The 22672-nt window shown below is 49.7% G+C and overlaps 2 protein-coding genes across 41 annotated transcripts in view; one reads left to right on the plus strand and one right to left on the minus strand.

The window, feature by feature from the left end:
- The window catches only part of LOC105464191 (ral-GDS-related protein-like), a 63636-nt gene extending 48252 nt beyond the window's left edge, over positions 1–15384 (minus strand). Inside the window, exons 1-13 of one of the 7 annotated variants that reach the window (XM_071080257.1) lie at positions 14898–15038; positions 14360–14467; positions 12115–12287; positions 10561–10754; positions 10110–10420; positions 9128–9343; positions 8652–8755; positions 8083–8152; positions 6448–6522; positions 5894–5968; positions 5282–5305; positions 4822–4943; positions 3991–4285 (exon numbers count right to left, since the gene is read on the minus strand). In XM_071080257.1, the coding sequence (XP_070936358.1) occupies positions 4246–4285; positions 4822–4943; positions 5282–5305; positions 5894–5968; positions 6448–6522; positions 8083–8152; positions 8652–8755; positions 9128–9343; positions 10110–10420; positions 10561–10754; positions 12115–12287; positions 14360–14467; positions 14898–15038 (1653 nt within the window). In that variant the 3' untranslated portion in view covers positions 3991–4245. Of the gene's footprint in view, positions 1–3990; positions 4286–4821; positions 4944–5281; positions 5306–5893; positions 5969–6447; positions 6523–8082; positions 8153–8651; positions 8756–9127; positions 9344–10109; positions 10421–10560; positions 10755–12114; positions 12288–14359; positions 14468–14897; positions 15039–15260 lie in introns of those variants that run through there. The other 6 variants (XM_071080258.1, XM_071080262.1, XM_071080260.1 and 3 more) reach the window with 6 other exon arrangements.
- LOC139358698 (uncharacterized) overlaps positions 1–22672 on the plus strand; it is a 148603-nt gene that overhangs the window by 109368 nt on the left and 16563 nt on the right. For 26 of the 34 annotated variants that reach the window (XR_011613989.1, XR_011613987.1, XR_011613994.1 and 23 more), the window contains 3 exons: positions 2301–2406; positions 12495–15334; positions 15527–21637. The exons of 1 other annotated variant lie outside the window; for it this stretch is intronic. The gene's annotated coding sequence lies outside the window, so the exon portion shown is untranslated. Of the gene's footprint in view, positions 1–2300; positions 2407–7618; positions 7969–12494; positions 15478–15526; positions 21950–22672 lie in introns of those variants that run through there. 7 more of the 34 variants (XM_071080280.1, XM_071080281.1, XM_071080274.1 and 4 more) reach the window with 6 other exon arrangements.

The following is a 22672-nucleotide window of genomic DNA, read 5'->3' on the forward strand; positions in this document are numbered from 1 at the left end:
TCTTTTTGAAAATACATGTGCACCTTATGTTTTCTTGTAGGAGTTTTGTGGTTTCAGAATTTTTAGGCCTTTAACGTATTTTGCATTGATTTTTGTGTTGCATGACACAAGGGTCCTAGTTTAGTGTTTTGTTTGTGAATATTCAGTCTACTCAAAATCATTTATTGAACAAGCTCTCTTTTGCCCATTGTGTCTCTTTGGTGTTCTTTTGAAAAATGTGTTCACTATATGTAAATTGGGGTTAATTTGGTTTACTCATACTGTCCACTTTCTTAGTTTATGCCAATAAAAGATTGTTCCGATAATTATAAAAGTTTGTGTTTTTCATTCATTATTTTAGGTTTTAAGTTTGTATTTTTTAACTAATTTCTACATTTATTATAGACTAAAGGGTACAAAGGCAGATTACTTACTGCCTTTGGTATATTGCATGACACTGAGACTGGGGTCCCAGAGACCTTATCACGCAGGGAGTGGTTGTACCCATCGGGTAGATCTTTAGGCCATACCTCGTCCCGTCTTCCTTTTTCATCTGATAGTCATCATTCATGAGTGTCTGTTGTTTTCACTTTTATGGTAGGGTGTATTCAATGTTAGCTCCACCTTAGAAGTGAGAACATGTGGCATCTGGTGTTCTGTGTGTTCCTTATTTGCCTTCAGATAATGGCCTCCAGCTCCTTTCATGTTGCTGCCAAGGATGTGATTTCTTTTTTTTTTTTTTTTTTTTTTTTAACGGCTGCCTAGTTTTTCATGGTATATATGTACCAAATTTTCCTTTTCTGATCCACTGTTCATGGGTGCCTGGGTTGATTTCACGTATTTACCATTGTTAATAGTGCCGCCAAGACCATTTGTGTGCATGTTTGTTTTGGACAAAAGAATTTAATTTCCTTTGTGTATACCCCAGTGGTGGGTTTGCTGTGTCAGATGGTAGTTGTGGTTTAAGTTCTTTGAGCAATCTCCAACGTGCTTTCCGTGGTGTCTGAACTACTTTGCATTTTCACCAAAAGTGGACCTGTGTCCCCCTTCTCTGCTGCCTCGCCAGTGTCATTTTTATTTTCTTAACTGTGTAATCGCTATTCTGACCAGTGTGCGATATATCTCATTGTGCTTTTGATTTGTATTTCTCCGATAATTAGGTTCAACATATTTTCAAATTTTAGGTTGCTTGTATATCATCTTTCAAGAAGTGTGTGCTTATATCCATTGCCTATTAATTATTTGGGGAGTTTTGCTAATTGATTTGTGTGAGGTCTTTAAGGTAGATTCTGGACATTAGAACCTTGGTCAGGTGCATACTTTGGGAACATTTTCTCTCATCCTGTATGTCATCTGTCTACTCTGTTGGTAATTTCTTGTGTTGTGTGGTGGCTCTTTAGTGTATTAGGTCCCACATGTCGATTATTGCTTTTGTTGCAGTGTCATATGGGGTCTTAGGCATATAAATGCTTTGTCAAAGCTGATGTCGAAGGGTATTTCCTAGGGTCTCTTGTAGGCTTTTTGTACTTTGAGGTCTTCCATTTATATCCTTTATTCATCTGAGTGAACTTTGGTACATGGTGAGAAGTAGAGGCTCGCCATATGCAGAAGATATGGGGAGTTCTTTTCCCATTACTTATTGTGTATTTCATCCAGAATCAGGTGGTATGAAGTGTGTGAGTTTATTACGCCAGTTCTCTGTTCTCTTCCACTCATCCATGTGGAAGCAGGTCCCTAGAGTTTGAGTGAAATTTCAAATTAGAGTGTGATGCATCCAATGTAATTTGGATTTCTCAGAATTGCTTTGGAAATGCAGGGCATTTCCTGGTCTCACATGAACTTCAGCATTGTTTCTTTCTATGTCCTTAAGAACAATTTGTTCTATAGTAAAAGTATACAATTAAAGAGTAGAGTGGGACATTTTGATCTATGCATATATACCTTGTGTAATGATGAAAGCAAGGCATTGACTGTCTCTGTTACCTTGTGTAGTTATTATTTATTCTCTGTGGTTGCAATATTCAGAGTCCTTCTTTTCAGCCTTTTTTGGAAAATATGGTGGGATACTGTTAAGTCTAGACACCCTGCTGTGGAGTAGAACAGCTGAATTTATTCCTGTCATCTGAGTGTAACGTTGTATCCACTTCCCAGTTCCTGCTCGACTCCTCATCCCACAGCCTCCCTTCACCACTGTGGAACTTTCTATATCTAGGAGATAAAGTCATTTAGAGAGAAAGCTGATCTCATTCTCACATGCATGAAATCATGTCGTGTTTGGCTTTCTCTGCCTGACTCGTTTCATTGAAGGTCATGTCCTCCAGGTTTCTGCATGTTGCTGCAGATGACATGGTTTCGTGAATTTCTCTGGCTGAAGAGGATTCCATTGTGTACTGCAGTTTCTTTATCCCTTCATCTGTGCATGAACAGGTAGGTTGATTGGATACCTTCGCTATTGTGAATAGTGCTTCAGTCGCCATAGGAAGGCTGATATCTCTTCAACATAACAGATTCCATGTACTTTCTGTGTATAACTGGGGGTGGGATTGTAATGTCAAATGTTTAAGGCACCTTCAACTGCTTTGCTTCGTGTGTATAATAATGTACATTCCCAGAAAAAGTGTATGAAAGTGTCTTTTTCTGCATTTCTACGTTGGCCTCTGCCTGTGAACGTATGGGTTGTGTTGGTTTTTGTTTTGTTTTGTTTTGTTTTTTGGTAAGTTTCATTCTAATTAAAGTGAGAGGTATTTGAGTGTGGCTTCTACTTAGACATTTGTGTGAGGATTAGTGAGGTTGAGCAGCTTCTCTTTGACCTGTCATTGAATTTCGTGTTTTCTTTTCAGATGTGCCTGTTTAGGTTCTTTGCCCAGTTTTAGCTTGGGTATTTGGTTTTGTTCATTTTCCCAGTTAGAGTAGTGTTAGTTTCCCATACGTTAGATTAACAACCACTTTCACAGATGTGATTCTGCTGAACTTTCTTTCAATCTGTAAGATGCCTTCTTTTTAATAGTTGATTGTTTCTCTTCCCCATGTGGTAGCTCTAAAATGATGTATAGTCTCATGTGTTTGTATTCACATTTGTTAGCAGTGATTTTAGTGTTCCATCCAAAAAGAACAAAAAATAAGAAAAAGTATTGCCAAATCAATTACATGGTCAAAGATTTCTTGCCATAGATAATTTTTGCTTTTGTTTTCTTTCCTTTTTGTAAACTGCATGAAGAGATACAAGTTTTGCTGAGATACAGACTCCCACTTTTCTTATAGGAGCTTTGTGGCTCCAGGATTGGGTTTAGGTGTTTATTTGGTGTTGATTTAGAGGTATGATATTGCAGACCCTGAAATGTTGACTTCTTTGTCTTGTTTTTGTCTAATAGGGCACAATGGGGTTTGTGTTCAAATTAAGCTCTGGGACATCCTTTTGATACTGGGTTCAAATGATTCTCTCCTTCCTTGATGTTCACTTAGGGGAGAAGTGTCAGAAAGTCTGGGAAGATCCATAGTGGAAAAAGTTTATCTGTATTTTGTGGAGACTGATGGCCAGCTCTCTTCAGCCCAGGACTTCTGGAGAAGGCCAGCCCTTCTGCTTGCTTAAATACCTCCCATCTCCAGCCCTTCAGTAAATATTTCAGTGATTCATTAAATATTCAAACCTTAAGAAAGTAGAGTAACCCAGTGGAAGTTGAATTTAACTAGAATTTAAGTTTGAGAGTAGCTGGTCAGTAGAACAAGTGTGGTAGATTGGGTGACATATTATGGTTTTTAAGGATTTTTGGGTTTTTTTGTTTTCCTTAAACAGAGTTAACAATAATCAATTTGAATAAAAAGGGAAAACATGAAATGTTTGGCATGTGTAATGTGAACGCTGTTCTATGACTTGTTCAGCCATAGCCTCAATTTGACATACTAGACTGTGAATCCTAAAGACTGGTATACAGTTACTGCACTGGCTGAACTTTTCTCATGCCAACAACTATAGAACATTTTGAATAGTGTTTTAAAATTTTATTTTGATGAAAGTTAAGAAAAAAACCCTTACTTATACACTAAAGAAAATAAACATAAAATGATCTACCCCCGACTCGCAAAAGTCCCATGGCCTGATCCTGGCCAGCAGGAGCAGCTTGTGTTGAGGAGCAGGGGCCAGATGCAGCTGAGCTGCCAGCCACCTATGTGGTTCCCTGGTGTCACGGTCTGGGTGAAGGATGGTGCAGAGCCGGTGTTCTGGGCAGCACCCTGGTGCGGTCCCAGCCACTGCAGGATGTTTCCGGCCTACTGTGATTCGGGCTCCAGCTGGCAGGACAGCTTGTAGCTGCAGGAGAGAGAGGCAGCTGTGAGGCCACCATGAGCCACGCATCAGGTCCCCACTCAGTGACTGCCCAGCTGGAATCCTGGGTCCCCAGCAGTTCCCATGCAACAGGGCTTGATGCTGGTCATGGAGTCATGGCCACAGGCTCTCTGCAACTGGCCACAGGAGAGCCTCCTCTAGGCCACGTGGGGTGGCTGACACCTGTAATGTCAGTACTTTGGGAGGCTGAGTGGGGTGGATTGTTTGAGGCCAGGAATTTGAGACCAGCCTGGATAACATCGTGAAACCCCATCTGTACCAGAAAAACAGCAGAACAGCAGGACATGGTGTCTGTACAGGCTGTACCATGTCCTGGGACATGGTGTACAGCAGTAGTCCCAGCTGCTTGAGAGGCTGAGGAAGGGCTTGAGCCCAGGAGGCAGACATTGCATTGAGCAAAGATGGTGACACTACAGTGCAGCCTGGGCAACAGAGCCAAACCTTGTTAAAATAAAATGGAGAGCCTTCTCCCACCCTCTGCCCGTCTGCTAGGCCCTCACCTCTCCTTGTCACTAAGCTGCTCCATTCTTGGGAAATAGGTGACAAATTTATCCAAAGGCTGAAGCCTGTAATTCATGGCAGCCACTTGGAGCAGCTGCATTTCCTGCAGAACTCGGACCTCCTAGAGACAGAAGGCAGGATGCTGACAGGGCCTGGGGGGAAGATGCTGAGGGGGGGCTTTGGTAGGCAGGGAGAAAAGGGGGTGGTCTCTAGGGCAGTTTTCTGAAGGGGCCCTATGTAGTCCCCAGCCTGCTCTCAGAGTTGGATGTAAACATCCCCTCCTGCAGGAATTGGTCTTTGATCCAGTGCCTTTCCCAATTTCTCTTCCTGCTGTGTGTGTCAAACCCTCCCAGTAACTTTCTAAGATGTAGAGGACGGAGCCAGGGAGTGTCCTGCCCAGGGTGGACTGTGAGGTCCACATCCCCACCTTCCTCCAATGTGAATGTCCCAGCTGCTCACCTTCCTCCTCTTGTTGCTGTTGCCCTGGAAGGCAGACAGAGTCCATCAGAAAGGTCCCTGGCCCACAACCAGCCCCACCCCACCCCTTCCCATGCTGTACTACTGCTAGGGTCACCAGGGTCAGGGGATGTGCACATGACAGGATTTGGATATGCCTCAGACTCCATGCTCTAGAGCAGGGAGCATGGGAGCTGAGGCTCAGGGACACTCTGCCTCAACCCTGTCTGATGACAGGGAAACTGAGTTCTGTTACAGAAAAAAAGCGCTCAGTGACCCTGGAACTGCCTGCCCTTGGAGAGGCTCAATTTCACTCTCCAATTACAGGACTACCCTGGTGAGTCGCTGAGTCCAGTTCAGCCCACATCTCAGCAGCTTTCCAGTCAGGCAGCTCTGCAGCTTCACCACTCAAGGATAGGGACTGGTGGCTGCCATGGAGCCTCCATCACGCAGAGGTGATGAGATGGGCCTGACACCCCCACCTGCAGGAGCAGCTGTGAGGCTCTCAGGAGAGCAGGTTTGCCAATGGCTGAGATCTAAGGGCTCGGTCCAGGCCCCTCTCCTCCCAAGCCTCAGGCTCCTGGTTCCCAGCCAACCTGCCCCAGGCTCACTCACATCCAGATCGTCCGGGATGGCCGAATCCAACCTCTGTAACACAGTCAGAAAATCCCCCAGGAAGGGGACCACACCCTGTGCCAAGGAGGGTTGGGGAGGTGGTGATGAGTATTGGCCATCAGATGGCTGCCCACTGTCCTGTCTCATGAAATCCCATCAGCCCCTGTCTTCCAGAACCCCCCTCCCTAGGTCTCCTGGATGGAGCAACCAAAGACCCTCAGCTGCCTTTCCCAGTTCTCTGCCTCCTCTATCCCAGATGACCTCCAAGTCTAGCAAGCACTCCTAGTTATTAAAATCCCACTCTATGGTGGGATTTTAACAATTCACAGGGGCATGTGGTCCCAGCCTTACCCTTCCCCACATCCACTCTGAGTCCAGCTTTCCCAGACCCTTGCTCTGGTCTCTCGAATGGAGATTTTCCAGGCCCAGTGTCCACAGGAGGACAGGGCTGGGTGGAAGCCCCCACTGTCTTGATATGGAGGCCTCCAGCTGGCGGGGAAGGGAGCCCTGTCCTGTGATCCCCTGCGGCCCCTCCATGAATAAGGCTCGCTCACCTTCTTTTGCCTCCGCAGCCTCATCTGCGCTCTCTGTGGGTTCCTCTCCTGGGTGGCCACCTTAAAGCTCCCCGCCTGCCAGGTGTCAGTGATGGAGACAGTGAGGCTCTCCTCCCCTCCCCAAGTTATACCCCAGCCATCCCGCACTTGGATCCCCAGGGACTGGCATGAGTCACCTGGCACAGTGCTCATTCCACTGGCCCAGCTCTACACTCCTGTGTGTGTCACCCAGTCAGGCAGCCGGGCCTGCCTGAGACTGTTCTCTCTTCTGTAAAGAGCGATGAAAACCACAGCTACCTCACAGGGCCTCCTGAGTACTTTTTCCTATTCCTGTTGCCATTGTTCTCATCCTCATCCCTCTGAGGAAGAACCAGGCATGAGCACCCTCAAATTGCTTTCTTTTCTTGAACCTCGTTTCTGTCCTGTGAGGGCTGCACTACAGGCTCAGCATCCCTTCATTTTCCAGAAGAGCAAACAGAGGCCCAGAGTGGAGAGTGACTCCCCAGGACCCCAAAAGACAGGGCGCCTCCTGCCTGTCCTGGAGGCTGTGTCTCGGCTGCCTTCACCCAGTATCTCAGCACCACCACCCATCAGGGTCCTGTTCTCTGGAGTCTCTTGAGTGTCTAGGTCTGCAACCAGGCACAGTAATGATGGGAAAGGGACAGGGCGTTTTAGGAGACCTGGTTAAGTGGCACCTGCCTATCTGAGCCCCGCTGGAGTCTGTGACACACAAACTGCATTTTAACCATGCCAAAGATTTTGCGTTGCCATTGATTCCTCAGGGGACTTCCATGCACAGAACTCTCTCTTCCTCTACTCAGGATGTGGCCTCCTGTGTCCCCATCTCTGACTGACATGGCAGGGTTTTCCAGAATCGTGGGTGGGGTGACATGTTGCCTTCTCATTTGCATGGAAGATTCTGAGATCTGGTCAGGGAGGATCCCCTAGGAATGCCTGAATCCCCCACATGCTTGTCATGAACATATGTCACTGCTCACTGGTGAGAATCCTGTGACATGAACCTTTTCAAGTGTCTGCAAAGGGCAGAGCAGGGAGTCCTGGCAAACACATATGTCTGTCCCAAGCATGCCCATTGGTACCCATAGCTGGGCAATCCACTGGACTCCCTGGCACATGAGCTTCCTCTGTTGTCGTTTCCCCTCTCGCGCAGTGTGGATAGAGGCCCCTGCCCATGGAGGTGCACTGCAGACAGAAGCAGCAGCAGAGGCCTGGCTTCCTGAGGAATTACTGGCCAGTTTGAGATAGGAAGAAAGTCCCACCTACCATGAACACCCCCCAGCCTGGAGGAAGCTCCATGCCAGCAGCATGGACCAGCATGAGAGCCAGAGCCCTGCTAATGCTGCAGCTCATCACCCCTGCTCAGCAGCCCAGCAGCCATTGCCACATCCCATTTCCAGGGCCTCCTGCCCCTGTGCCCCCACGTGCCCGTCGATCCACACACCTCTCTTCCTGTTGCCCAAGGTAGGCATGGAGGGAATTTTTCAAGTCCACTTTTAGTAGGTAAGTCAAAACAAAACAAAATAACTACTGCACACTGGCTCCAATGACCTTCCAAACTCACTCTTTTCTCTGACCCTTAAACACTTGTCCCGCATCTCCAAGACTCCACTGTACCTTGATCAGCAGGTCCCTCTTCACTGCAGTGTCTTTTTTGCAGAGTTCTTTTAGATATTTTGTGCTTTTGCTATGGACAGAGGAAAGAAAGAAGGGTAAATTTGGGAAACACTGGGGAGATTTGTGAGTTCCAATCCAATCCCTTTTGTTTGAAAATCCAGAGAATCCCAACTTCCTGGGTGAGAGTTTCCAGTGGGGTCCTCTGATGACAAGGGCTCCAGAGGAACAGGATGGGAGTTTTCATGCTCCTCGCCTGGGCCCCGTCTCCACTTCACATGAGCCACTGTTTGTTTACAGTTAGCTTTTATTTGCACACAGTTCCACTGCTGGATACAAACACCTGAAAGTCTCCAGTTGGCTCTAGTCTGTTCCTGATGGTTAAAAAACCGTAGTCCCGAGTTGGAAATCCTTGCCTAGAAGTCCAGGGCAGCTTAGTGACCACACCCACCAGTCCATCCCTGCCTTGTGTCCCTGGACTCCAAGAACCTTTCAGAGTCGTTGAGGGCACGTGGGGAGACATACGGTCCCTAGGTCAACCCTGGTGCTCCCATGGAGAGAGTCCTCCTCACCTGGACACTGCTGCCCATGTCTTATGTAGCCGATATATTGGTTTGCCGCACAGTGCGGAGACGATGGCGTGCACCGTGGAGAAGTTGTTGAGGCTTAGGCACTCCTGAAGAGGGAAGAGTGAGCTGTGAGGTCCATGGGTGGAGCCTGGCCCACTTCAGCCTCAGCTCCCTCTGCTGAGATCTCCCCTCCTGGACGAAGCAGAGGCCTGGGAACCCTTCGGAGGGCACACCTGGGGCCGAGTGAATGTCACTCATCTAGGAGGATTTTAGTTCAACCCAAGGAAGAACCCAGGTCAGAAGTGAGCAGCTACCACTGGGCCGTGGGAGTCAAGGTCAGTGAACCTCTGGCAACAACCTCCTAGGGGATGTGCAGGGCTCAGGCTAGCGATACAGAAGCCAATCCTGAAAGCCGATGGAGGAGAAGAGCCAGTTCCCCTTTTTCAAAGAGGGAAGCCTCAGGCCCAACCATGGCTTACCCTGGCCACCTTGATCCAGTGCTCCACCACCCTGGCCCTGTCCTGGGCCCTCATGCTGTGGTCCCCGAGGCAGGAGGTGGTGACACAGTTCTTGAGCCTGTTGAAGTGTGCGACGGTGGCACGAACTGTGGGTGCCACGTGCTCATTCCCCTTCTGATGTCGTTGGCCCCAGATGGAGCCCAAGCATTCGTAGAGCTCCACCTTCTTGAACAGATCCTTTTGGGGAGAATGAGAGTGTCATGGATACAGCACACTCCAGCTCAGGGTCACCCATAGTCCCAGGCAGGGACTGAGCTCACAGTCATCCGTGGTCTCTGGCAGGAAACAAGCTGGAGCTCAGAAAGCTTTAAAATGGGCTCCAGAAGTGTGGGCGTCCCTGGGTTTGATTTTCTGCCCACCGAGGGCCCTGAATGCATCATGGCCCAGAACCCAACAAGGGTGGGAAGAGAGAGTGACATTTTCTCCCAGGCCATCTGCACTCCAAGGACTAGAAGGTGGCTCAGGCCTGTCCGTCCTGAGACCTTGTCTTCCTCCCATCCCAATCAGCCCTCTTCTCCTCCTCTCCATACTGGTGCACTTTCCTTGTGGCAGCTGCAACTATGGGCTCTGCTTGGGTGTCTGCCGTAGAATCTAGTATGCATCAAGTACCTAGTAAGCGCTTAGGGTTGTGAGGCTCCTGAGCAGCTCTGTGAGTGACCCATGGCCCTGCCTGCCCCTCAGTGATCACCTGCCCTGTCCTGCTTTCTGTCCATCCCGTCATTCAGTCTGCACGGTCACTCTGTGCAGCTGGCACGGGCGATGTCCCATCTCTGCTGTGCATGTGCAGACAGGGAAGGCTTGTGGGTGAGGAAACTCATCCAGATCCCATGGTTGGTAAGAAGTGGGGCTGAAATTGGACCCAGGGCATTGGCCGCCCCTCAGGGAGAGGCTGGTCTGAGACAGTTGGTGCCAGAGTCACAGCCTGCAAAGCCCAGCTGCTCACCACATCCATGAGGGTCAGCTGCTCTGCCAGCAGCCTGGGAGGGAAGGTCGTGATGTCCGGCATCTCCTCACGAGGTGGGTTCTTCACAGCCCCGGAACAGGGGGACTCTAGGGCTGACTGTATCTCCAGCACTGTTCCTGGAGGGGGCCCTTCTTTTGGTGCTGGCCCTGGTGCTGAATGTAGATATCTGGGTGCATCCAGGCTTGCATGTGACTCTGGCTTCAGAGCAGGCCCCAGGTCCGCCAGCAGTGGTGGTGCTGGCTCCAGGGCCAGCATTGTTAATGGGTGTTGCCCAGGAGGTGGAGTAGGATCTGGAAAAGGGGAAAAGGTCACCCCACCAGTCACTTTTCACTGGACTTTCCAAGCACAGAAATGACCGGATGGAATTTAAGGAAATTGTAGCCCCAAACCACCACCCCCGGAAAGTCTTCCAGACTGCAAGCCACCTCACCATCTGGCTTGGCCTCGTTGGGCTCCGGAAGCACCAACTGGCCTAGGACAAGTTCCTGGTGGTCCTCCACGCCCAGTCCAGGCCAGGCGAAGTTCCTGAAGGCCAGCTTTATCCGGAAAGATGACCGTTGTGGGGGCTGATAGCAAACTGAAGAGTTTTCAAGGGGCCAGGTGAACAGAATGGAGGTGATGGTGCTGGTAATGGAGTAGACAGCTGAGTCAGAGGCCTGGCCTTCTCCCACACAACCCTCCAGGGCACACTTGTGTGGTTCTGGGTCCCTGACCTGTTTCAGCCTGTGTAGAGGACAGCCCCACCCTACCCCAGGCCATCAGTGCTGTCCTGGAAGGGGCAGACCTGGCCATGCACCATGGCTGTACAGACCCTTTTGCACCCCGGCGTCCCACTGACATTCTCTTCCCAAGACCCTGGAGCACAGCACTGTGCACCTGGGCACTCAAGACTGCAGCTCCAGGCTGATTTGTGAGCAGCTTGCTCATCAAGCTCCAGCTCTGGCTCCCCTGTTCCTGGGGTTAGGAGGGTAGGGGCAGATGTTGGGTGGAGGAGGACAGGGAGATCTGGGAAGCCATGGTGCTGTGGTGGGTCTCTCAGTGGCCAGCTGTGACCCCAGCCTCCCCTCTCCTTTGCAGGGAACCTAAGTCTCCATTTACAGAACTCACTATATGCCTCTTACAGGGGAAGTCCCCAGATGTCAGCCTTCTTGTGGGCATTATAAGAAGTATGAGCCCCAGGGCTCTTTTAGCGTCTCCCCAGGCAGAGTCCACATCTTTTCCCCCATGTTTTGTGGGTGAAAACGACTTTCAGAATCCTAAATTCACCCAGTTTATACTTGTTGCTGGGCTACGTCATTCTAATCAAAATCTGGGAGGATGCCACCATACGTAGAAGAGGCCATGAGGGTTTCCCCTCTAACATTCTGTAGATACGACCTGTTTATTCTGTCTACTGTGAGTGCCTGACTCAGTAGAGTCGATACTGAGGGATTGCCATCGGCTTTGTTTATGAAATTATGCCAAACCACAAGAAGAGCGATGCAAAAATGAGATGTTTTGTATGTATGTGTTGAATGGTGAACCCCATTGAGCCTCTCCAGATGTCTGAGTGGGCCTGTGGCTCTCTTTTCAGCACCAAGTGTCCCTTCTTCTCTCTGTGTCGAGGAGAGAGACCAGCCAGAAAGAATCTCAGACATCCTTACCAGTTCCATCATAGACTTGCTTTTCTATGTGCTTTTCCAAACATCGAGGGATATGGGCCATTGAGACAGAATGCTGAGAGCTACTTCAGTGAGGGGGAAGAGAAAAGTAATAAACATGAATCACAGCACCTCCAGCAGATATCCAGAGTTTTAGGCTCTAGGGACCCCTTTTTTTTTGCCGTGTCTTAGATCATTCAGTCCCTACAAGAACCCTGTGAGGTTCATCTTCTCACTACTCCCTGTTCCAGAGGAGCCAGCGGAGTCTCTGAGAGCTGCATCTTCAAGGCACAGCCAGTAGGGGACAGAGGCACCTCTGTGCCTTGTAGGGGATGGGCACTCACCTTCTAACCAGTAGTTCCAAAAAATGTGGCACGGTGATAAAGTCCCAGGAGGGGCCCAGGCAGGTGGCATAGGAGGAGATGGGTTTAGTTAGCAAGACTGGAACCAGGGAGTCCAACAGCTTCTCCCTTGTGTTGGGCTGGAAAGTTGGCATCCTGCAGATCTGATTTTCATACTAGGGGGAAAAGGAGGGACATGGGAGTCAGTGGTAACACTGTGAACCACCAGAGGATCGGGATCTGGAACTCACACCAAGAAGCATCAACCCTTCAGGGACTTGTGCATGTGGAGAACCTGGGTGCCCATAGTGAAAAGGGTTCTAGGCTTTCAAAGTAAAATTGCATGTGAGGATGGAGAGTGATAAATGATTCTTGCTTTCAAGGCATTGTCACGGTGTTTGTTAGCTGTTGGGCAATGGCACCCTGTGAATCAGCAGCCTGCATGAAGAGCATCATCCCTGCAATCCTCACAAATCACCCTCATGGTAGAGAAGAGACACGGGCTTTTGGATTTCACATGGCTGCTGAACAGCACCTGGGTCAGAAGGGAGCACCTTCCACAGGGAGGACTGCATGAAATTCCCTGTAGGCCACCTGAGGCTCCACCTCTGATATGGAGGGGAAGGGCCTGGAGAGGCCTGGTCCCCTTTTCATTTTAGCAGCAGGGCACAGGACAAGACGCTCTAGTAGAAGAACCTTTTGACTTAAAGGGATAGGATTGTTTTTGTTCTTTCAACATGAACGTGAGTCTGGAGAAACAGCTATGGCCATCCCAGCCCTGGGCAAGGGGAAGATGCCGGAAAACTCCAGGGTGGGAGGGAGCACATCCCAAGGCCCAAGATCTGCCAGACAACTGGGGAAGAGAAAATGCAGGCAGGTATTGAAGCCGTGAAAGGTTACGCAAATGTACGTTTGAAACTGGAAATGAAACAAGGTGATTTTCTCTGCCACACGAACAACAGATTGGCAAAACGTTAAAGCATGTTAGTGTTCAGGGGAGGCTGCGTTCAGAGAAGCGGCTACCTTCAGAGGCTGCTGGTGACTGTGTGACCAGCTGGAACTCTTTTGGACAGTCAACTGGCTAGAGATGTTGAAACTTGATGACTGCATATCCTTTCACCCAGATATCCTTTTCCCGGGTGTCTATCTTCCGCAGGGGATTTGTGTATTTTATGGATTGAATTGTGTCCCCTCCCCCAAATGTAAATGTTTCTATTCTCAACCCCAGAGACTCAGAATGTGACTGTGTCTGGACACAGAGTTCTCCAAGAGGTAATTCAGGTGAAGTGAGTTCATTAGGGTGGCCCCTAATTTAATATGCCTGGGGTTCTTACAAGGAGAGGTGGTGAGCGCACAGAGACGTTGAAGAGAAGACCCTGTGCTGACCGAGATAGAAGTCAGCCATCTCCACGGCAAGGAGAGAGGCCCAGACAAACCACCCCAGTCTGACAGCTTGACATTGGAGTTCCAGTCTCCAGAATTGTGAGGAACCAGATTTCTGTGGTTAAGCCCTTCAGTCAGCTGGCATGTTATGGCAGTCCTGGCAAACTGCTCCAGCCTGTTAGGACACACATAGGATTATGCTCCCTGCAGAATGGCTTCCTAGAAAGGGAATTTTATCATGACATGCTCCACCAGCATTGAGAGGCTGACCCACTGTGGAACATGGCCTCCCTTAAGGAATATTACAGTGAGATGTGAGGGTACAGCTCCTGCCCGATTGGCCTGCAGGGATGAGTTCTGTGAGATGACACTTTAAAGACAAATGCATGGAGTAGCTTCACCTTCTGTTGCTGTAGTCAACCCCCCCCCCCACCCTTGTTTGTGTAAAAGTTCTGTATTTTAAGTCCTGGAGGAGGTCTGGCAGGGCAGCAGAGCTGCCTGTTTGTTGCCCGAGATACCCTTAGGGTGGGGAGTTAAAATGATAACAGTATGAGTATGTTGCTATTGTTACCATTATACTCAATTCTTGTGGCAACATGCTGAGATACTTCTGGCATAGCATAAAGTGAAAACAGAAGGATTTTCTCTGATCTTCCTCTGATAGGTGAGAGGGACTTTGCCTGTAACCAAGTTGTCACTGGGGACTGATGGCAGCTAGATTGCTTTGGGATAGGACAGTGGGTCACTAAAGTGGGAAATCCCTAGGACAGAGCTTAGGGAGTCCCCATATTTGTGTTGGAGTCCTGGGCCCACCCTGGTTTTCTGGAGTCCCTGTCTGTGGAGACCCTTCTGTGCCCCGTCTCACCCCAGACCAGCACTGGCCGTTGTTGGTGGCATGGTTCACCTGTCCTTTAACGAAGTTGGAGAAGTGGAATCCATCCAGCAGCTCCTGCTTGATCCACTGTGTGGAGCTCTACAAAGAGAGTGCCCAAGAGCCGGGCCAAGAGGTGTCAGTGGCCTGTCTGGTTGACCCCACAATGGGATACCCCCATTAGAACTTCTCCTAGCCCCCCCCCTTCCCCAACAATATTTGCCACATAGGAGCATCTGCATAGACCTCCAGCCGGAGAAGGTTGAGTTCTCTGGCAGATGACAGCTTGAGGTCTCGGGATTCAGATCTGAGTAGACAAAGTGTGTCCTCAACGCTCACCTTCCCACCCTGCCAGGCATGGTCTGGGCTGTGAACCTGACAGGCTCCAAACACCTGACAACCAGCCTGCTCCTGTCCAGGGAGGGCCCCTCGTCTCCTGTTTCCCCCATACACATGGGGAGGGGCTCGGCGCTGCCCTGACGGGCAGAGCTGAGGCCTGGCCTGGACGTGCCTGCCCTGGGCCCTGTGTTACCTGTGGGTGCCTTCTGGCAAAGGGCCAGAGGCGTCGAGGGTGAGGGTTGAACCAATGTCTATATTCTTGAGAAAGACTCTCATTTTGGCCTCTCCTGCGACGAGGAGGTCGGCAGCACGTCGGGACACAGCAGGAGAACATGTTGTTCTCCGGAGTGTCGCCCACCAAATGAGCTGGAAATGGGGCTGTGTGTATAATATGGGTGCCTAGTTACCAGAATTCTAAGTTCTATTGGGGATCTGTCAGCAAGGAAGTGAGGTCACATCTTGCAGGTTCCATCCTGTAAGCTCCTCCTTTCCATGAGACCTCCTCACAGGTCCCTCTGGGTTTCTGATCGCTCACCCTCCCCCATCAACTCCTTACCTTTCACCGTTAAGCAAAAGTGTGCCTCTTCAGCACCTTGAGAAGAGAAGACCGGAATATAACCATTCTCCCAGGTTTGAGGAGCCAGTGCTGGGTCAAGAGCAGCCTTTTATCATAGCAGTTGTGAGACCCTAGAGAACTCCTTTGGTGTTTTGGGGCCTCCTCAGCTTGAACAATGGGGATTATGCTAGCATCTCCTTCCTAGGCAGCTCATGAGGTGTGTTTGAGATAAATCTTAAAAACTCATGGTGTGGTGTTCCCTGTAGATTTTGCACACCCTGCAAGATGGAAGAACTACAAGAAGGGGTGAGAAGTAGCATGGAATACAACTCCAGTGGGCCTGGGGTCCACAGTGTGATCTCAGGAAAAACGAATTTTGCTCTGGGCCTCGTCTTTCATTCTCCACCAGTAGAGGTTGAGATTAAATGAAATTCAGACATCCTGTTCTGACATTGCACCTTCCAGTGCGTTCCCATTTTATTTAGAACCAGACCCTGTGCCTCATCTCAGCCTTGGGTGGGTAGTATCCACAAAGACAGCACTGAGGGGTTAGTGACTCCCTTCTGAATGATGGAATAGGACACAGATGGTGGAATAGCACTTCTGAGCTAGTTCAGGCTGTTACAGCCAAGATCCGTAGCCTGGGGAGCTCATCAAGAAGAGAATTGTGTTTCTCCCAGTTCTGGAGGCTGGAAGTTGGAGATCAGGGTACCAGCCTGGTCAGGCCTTAGTGAGTACACTTCTGTCCCATTCACTGAGCTTTTACAGGTGCTGTCCTTTCCTTGGAGGATGGCTCAACTTTAGGAGCATGGGTAGATCTCCATTCAAGGCCCAGTTCTCACTTGTAGCTTGGTGATCGTGAGGAAGTCATAGAACATCCCTGTGCCTGTTTTCTCCTCTGAGAAATGGTGTTAGTGAGAATTGCTTCCCTTTTTAATTACAGAAAATAAAGCATGCAAAGAAGTTAACTCGGTGCCATTGGGCAGAGAGTGAGAGTCCAGCAAACCAGAGAGATCAGCTTGCCCACAACAGTGGCAAGGAGTGCGGAGAGTGGGTGAGGCTGGGGCAGAAAGCAGGCCAGCCTGCCAGAGCCCAGGAACAGGTGAAGGGCAAGAGTGAGCTCCTCACCCTGAATTCTCAGGGGACACAGGCATGCAGGGTTTGTGGGGAGCACAATCATCAGGACTGCCCTCATTCCCCTGGTTCCCTCCATATCTGATGTGGTCCCAGGGCCCCTCTCCCTGTGTTTCCTCTCTGCCCTGTTTTCTTCCTGGCTGCCCTCCCAGGACTCATTGTGGGCCCTGGTCAGGTGGAGTCTTGAGGTAACTATAGGCTCCTCTGAGGTTCAACCTACCGTTTGTTGAGACCTCTGAGCTTAGAAACCACCTCCAGCCTATACCCGAGAGAGGGCTGGAGGGAGCTGACAGTGCAATGGCGGTTTTCCCTGGGGCAGCCACTCCAGGGCCTGCTGGCAGGTATCTGCTGAACTGGAGCTTTCTTTTGGGCCTCTGGGGTTCTGAGGTGTGATTTTCCCTCTTAAGATAGGGTGATCCCCCAGTGGGTGCCTTAGCCTCAGAAATGGTTCCCGCTGAGCTGGGAGCTGTGCTCTACCTTCAGTTTCCTAGGACACCTCACCCTGGCCCTGCCCATTCTGACTTCCGAAGCCCAAAGAGAGGGTCTGTAGAAATTGCTAGATAGGAAAGGGCTACAAATAAGTCATCGGAGGTGTATTTACATAACAAATGTTTTTTAGTCATTACTATACATCTACCTCAGCAAAGGCGATATTTAAAAATGTTAATACCCTGAGTCACCCTACAGAGAGTTGTATTTATTTGATGGCGCAGGAGACAGTTCTGTTCTGTTTTGTTTTTTCTTTTTTGAAATGGGATCTTGTGGTGTTGCCCAGGCTGTAGCAGAGTTGCATGATCATAAGCAGCCTTGACCTCCCAGGCTCAAGGAATCCTCCCTTCTCAGCCTCTCAAGTGGCTGGGACTATGGGCATGCACCACCATGCCATGCCATATTTTTTTGTAGAGGCAGGGTCTCACTGTTCCACCCAGGCTTGTCTTCAAGTCCTAGCCTCAAGCTGTCCTACTGCCTCGGCCTCCCACAATCCTGAGTTGACAGACATAAGCCACTGTGCCTGGCCATGTTTCTTTTAAGAGCTCCCTTAGTATTTCTTTTTTTTTTTTTTTTTTTGAGACAGAGTCTCGCTCTATCACCCAGGCTGGAGTGCAGTGGCCGGATCTCAGCTCACTGCAAGCTCCGCCTCCCGGGTTTACGCCATTCTCCTGCCTCAGCCTCCCGAGTAGCTGGGACTACAGGCGCCCGCCACCTCGCCCGGTTAGTTTTTTGTATTTTTTAGTAGAGACGGGATTTCACCATGTTAGCCAGGATGGTCTTGATTTCCTGACCTCGTGATCCACCTGTCTCGGCCTCCCAAAGTGCTGGGATTACAGGCTTGAGCCACCGCACCCGGCCACCCTTAGTATTTCTAATGGGCATCCAAGCAAAGAAGGCTTTGCTTGCAGAAGGCTGTGGAACCCTCCTGAGGGTGCATTTTCTTCACAGCCAGCAGATTGTTCCCTGAAGTGTCTGCTTAGCAGTGCACAGGCTATTTATATCCAGGGCTTTGGGGAGCTGTTGGGTTTGGGGACTGGCTGGGGCGTGAGTGTTGGCTCTGGGATCTGTCACAGAGGTCACAGGGTGCAAAGAACTGGTCTCACTTCATAATGACTTACCCATTTTGTGGTTCTGTTTATATTTTTTCATCTCCCTGGACTGTAAGGCTTGCTAGGACAGGGACCATGTCTTCTTGCTCCCTGGTGCCTGACTCGCAGGAGCTCTTGAGAAATATTGAGTGCATGAATGACACTTTTGGTTTCTGTGATATGTGCAGGGAAGGAGGTGTTAATGGGACATGGAGGAGGCACCCCTGTCCCAGCTTAGGGGATAGGGAGTCCAGGAAGGCTTCCAGGAGGAGGCGATACCTTGGTTGAAGCTTAAAGCCTGAGTTGCAGCTAACCAGCTGGAGCATTTGGGGAGGGGCATCTGGCAGAAGGTGCCACGTGAGCAATAGTATGGAAGTGAGCACTTAGTACCACCTTTGGGGACCAGGGCTGAGGGTCAGTGGTCCAGGCAGGGCTGGAGATGCTGGTTCATGCTTCTTGTCCTTAGAGTCCCAGGTGCCTGTGAGAGTGGCAGAGTGGCACAGCCTGCCCTCCACTCCCATTGCTCTAGTGGTTGTTGAGGGGCCTTTGAGTTACCCCCTCTTCTCCCCACTTTGCCCACATGCTCAGAATTATATTTATTTTTTATGAAACAGAGTCTGGGTCTGTTTCCCCAGCTGGAGTGCAGTGGCATGATCTCGGGTCACCGCGACCTCCACCTCCCAGGTTCAAGTGATTCTCTTCCCTCAGCCTCCTGAGTAGCTGGGATTACAGGCATGTACCACCATGCCTGGCTAATTTTTGTATTTTTAGTAGAGACAGGGTTTCACCATATTGGTCAGGCTGGTCTCAAACTCCTGACCTCAGGTGATCCACCAGCGTCGTCTTCCCAAGGTGCTTGGATTACAAGCATGAGCCACTGTGCCCGACCAGAGAGTTATTTTTAAAGCCACCCTGCAGGGCCCTCAGGCACCATCTCCAGGATCTCATTCAGGCCTCCCACCTTACCCCTAAGAAGGAGGGGTGCTGGTTACCACTCACCTCCCTTTACAGATATCCACATGAGGTTGGAAACTTGCCCAACATCACACATACAGTGAGTAGCCGAGGATTCGACCCCAAGTCAGTGACTCCACATACTGGGCTCTCAGCCTCTCTCAGCTGCCCCCTGACACCCTGTTCTTTATGCTAATTTGCTGGTTCCAAAAGAAATGAGCTCCCTATCATTGGAGGAATGCAAGGAAATGTTGGAGCACCCCTTAGAATGGATGCTGCGGAGGGATAAAAGCCTCTTGACCACCTGGACCTTTGTGGACCCGCATCTCCTGAATGATCCCCTTTAGGTGTGATTGGTGCAGTCTCGTCAGGCACCCCAGGTCTGCTAACTCCCAATGAGGTGTTTCTTTTGGTCCTCAAGTTCAGAGAAGCTGAGTAATCCCTTCTCACGGGTTTCCTAGCACCTTGATTTTCAGATGACCCAGTTCTGGGCGGAACTGGAGGCAGGGCTTTAAGGCCATCAGAGAGGCCTAGTTTGAGTTCCAGCAGTGCCCTTTCCTGGCTGTGTGACCCTGGGAAAAATTGCATAAACTCCTTGAGCCTCAGTTTATACACCTTTAAAATGGAGTAATAATGCTCTTTTGAGGATTAAATAAGAATTCTATAAAAGCACCTGGCATATAAAGTATGTTCAAGTAAGGAACTTAAATTTGCAAGGGAAAAAACCTCATTAAAGGGGGCAAATGACAAGAACAGATACTTCTCAAAAGAAGACATACATGCAGCCAACAACCGTATGAAAAAAAGCTCAGCATCACTGATCATTAGATAAATGGAAATCAAACCACAGTGAGCTACCATCTCACATCAGTCAGAATGGCCAAGGTTGCAGAGAAAAGGGAATGTTTATACACTTTTGGTGGGAGTGTAAATTAGTTCAGTCATTGTGGAAGACAGCAACAGTTCCTCAAAGACCTAAAGACAGAAATACCATTCAATCCAGCAATCCCATTACTGGGTATATACCCAAAGGAGTAGAAATCATTATGTCATAAAGACACATGCAACTGGGCATGCTGACTCATGTCTGTAATCCCAGCACTTTGGGAGGACGAGGCGGGCGGATCCTGAGGTCAGGAGTTCGAGACCAGCCTGACCAACATGGTGAAACCCCTTCTCTACTAAAAACACAAAAATTAACTGGGCGTGGTGGCATGCACAGTAATTTCAGCTATCAGCTACTCAGGAGACTGAGGCAGGAGAATCACTTGAACCTGGCAGGCAGAGACGTTCCATTGAGCTGAGATCGCACCATTGCACTCCAGCCTGGGTGACAGAGAGACTCTGTCTCAAAAAAAAAAAAAAAAAAAATGCACGCCAGTGTTCACTGCAGCACTGTTCACAATAGCAAAGGCATGGAATCAACTTAAAAATGCCCATCAGGCCGGGCGCGGTGGCTCAAGCCTGTAATCCCAGCACTCTGGGAGGCCGAGGCGGGCGGATCACGAGGTCAGGAGATCGAGACCATCCTGGCTAACACGGTGAAACCCCGTCTCTACTAAAAAAAATACAAAAAACTAGCCGGGCGAGGTGGCGGGCGCCTGTAGTCCCAGCTATTCGGGAGGCTGAGGCAGGAGAATGGCGTAAACCCGGGAGGCGGAGCTTGCAGTGAGCTGAGATCCGGCCACTGCACTCCAGCCCGGGCGACAGAGCGAGACTCCGTCTCAAAAAAAAAAAAAAAAAAAAAAATGCCCATCAATGGTAGACTGGATATGAAAATGTGGTACATATGCACCATGGAATACTATGCAGCCACAAAAAAGAATGAGATCATATCCTTTCCAGGAACATGAATGGAGATGGAAACCATTATCCTTAGCAAACTGATGCAAAACAGAAAAACAAATACCACGTGTGTTCACTTACAAATGGAAGCTAAATAATGAGAACACATGGACACAATGGGGAGCAAGACACTGGGGCCTATCGGAGGATGAAAGGTGGGAGGAGCAGAAAAAATAGCTTGGCTATTAGGCTTAGTACCTGGATGATGAAATAATCTGTACAGCAAACCCACGTGACATGTTTACCTGTATAAAAAACCTGCACATGTACCCTTGAACTTAATTTTTTTTTTCTTTAAAAGGAATGTGTTCAAATAGTCTCTTACTTTATCATTTGGTTCAAAGTAGCCTCCAGCTTCTGCTGTGAGACAAGGTGTTCATTAGAACAAGGGCCCATTAGAACAAGGGCCACCTTTGAGTAACCTAGGGCAGATTATATGAAAAGAAAAAATCTGTGCCTCAGTTTCCCCATTCTAAAATGGAATAATTTGGGGACTTAATTATCAGGGTTGTTGTGGTTATCCACAGTTCCTGGAGCATAGTGAGTGCCCAAAAAAAGTGAATAATGAGCTTCACCACCATAAAGTTCCTGCACACAGGCCACAGTGATCCCAGACCACCACTGCCTCAGGACCACCCCAGACTCCCTGGCATCTATCAGCCTTCAAAGTGGATCAAGCCCAAGCCCACGTCTGAGAGCCTGGAATGGGGAAAGAGTGAGCTGAATTCCAGCTCTTCCTTCCAGGGCTGCCTGGCCCTCTTCCCCTGTCCACAGTCTGGTCTGTGCCCCGGGATGGGTTCGGAGGAGTGTGCAGCCTCCTCTCTTCCTGCATGGAGACGATGCCCTTTTCTGCAGTGTTCAAAGGTAATAACCTTTTACCCTCCTTGCTAATTACCAGCCTTTTCAACTTCATCTCCTGGCCTTAGGGTGTCAGCCTGTCATTAACTCCTGGGGAGATATTCTAACAGGTAGTTGGGATATCAGACTTCTGGGGCGATATAGCCAATACTGGGTAGCAAAGGTGGGAGAGGTCCTCACTTGTTGGGGCCCGTCCCTTAGGCTGAGAACTACGTGCACACTTAACATCAGCAGCTCCAGATTCATTCCCAAGGTAAGAGGTTTACAGCCAGCTTCCTGGCTGTGTGACCTCAGGAGAGGAGCTTAACCTCTCTGAGTTTTGAGATCCACAGCTGTAAGTGGACAACCTTCTCCACTCTGCAACGTTTGGACTTGAGACAGTGTGTGAAAACTGTCATGATGGCAACAGGAAACGGGTCCTGCAAACTGAGTACATTAAGGCAAATTTAATAAATGGGCTATTGACTGGTGGTGGGAGGGAGGGCCTGGTACAGCTCTCAGATGGATGCATGGATGTGCCAGCATGATAGGAAGAGGTGGCAGGAAGGGGATCTGAGGAGGAGAAGGAGGTGGCACCCCGGTGCATCAACATTGCACTGCAGGGTGAGGCCAAGGCTATCTGGGAATGCAGATCCTCTTGGAATTCCCATGCTTTGTCCTCGCCCACAGCAGGGGCGACTCATCTTCCTCCTACACCTCAGCAGGGGCGACTCATCTTCCTCCTACACCTCTAGCACCCAGCATGGATGCACAACAGGAGAGACACAGGTCCTAGTACTGCGTGGGCCCAGTGGCCCTGATAACATCTGCTGCAGGGGCCCCCCTCTATGCCTTTTGTGTCTGGGAGGAAGCACAGCTCACCAGGCTCCCTGTTCTCCTCAGATCCCCTTCCTGCCACCGCTTCCCACTCCCGGGCCTCTGCATCATTCACCTTGCTGACCCCTGCCCCCTCCCCAGCCCCAAGCATGGACTGCACCAGGAGAAGCCCAAGCCCTGCCTCTCCTGCTCCTGCAGCTGCTTCAGCAGCCCCTTCCCCACTTC

This window comes from Macaca nemestrina, chromosome 15 (assembly GCF_043159975.1).
Source record: "Macaca nemestrina isolate mMacNem1 chromosome 15, mMacNem.hap1, whole genome shotgun sequence".
Classification (NCBI taxonomy): domain Eukaryota; kingdom Metazoa; phylum Chordata; class Mammalia; order Primates; family Cercopithecidae; genus Macaca; species Macaca nemestrina.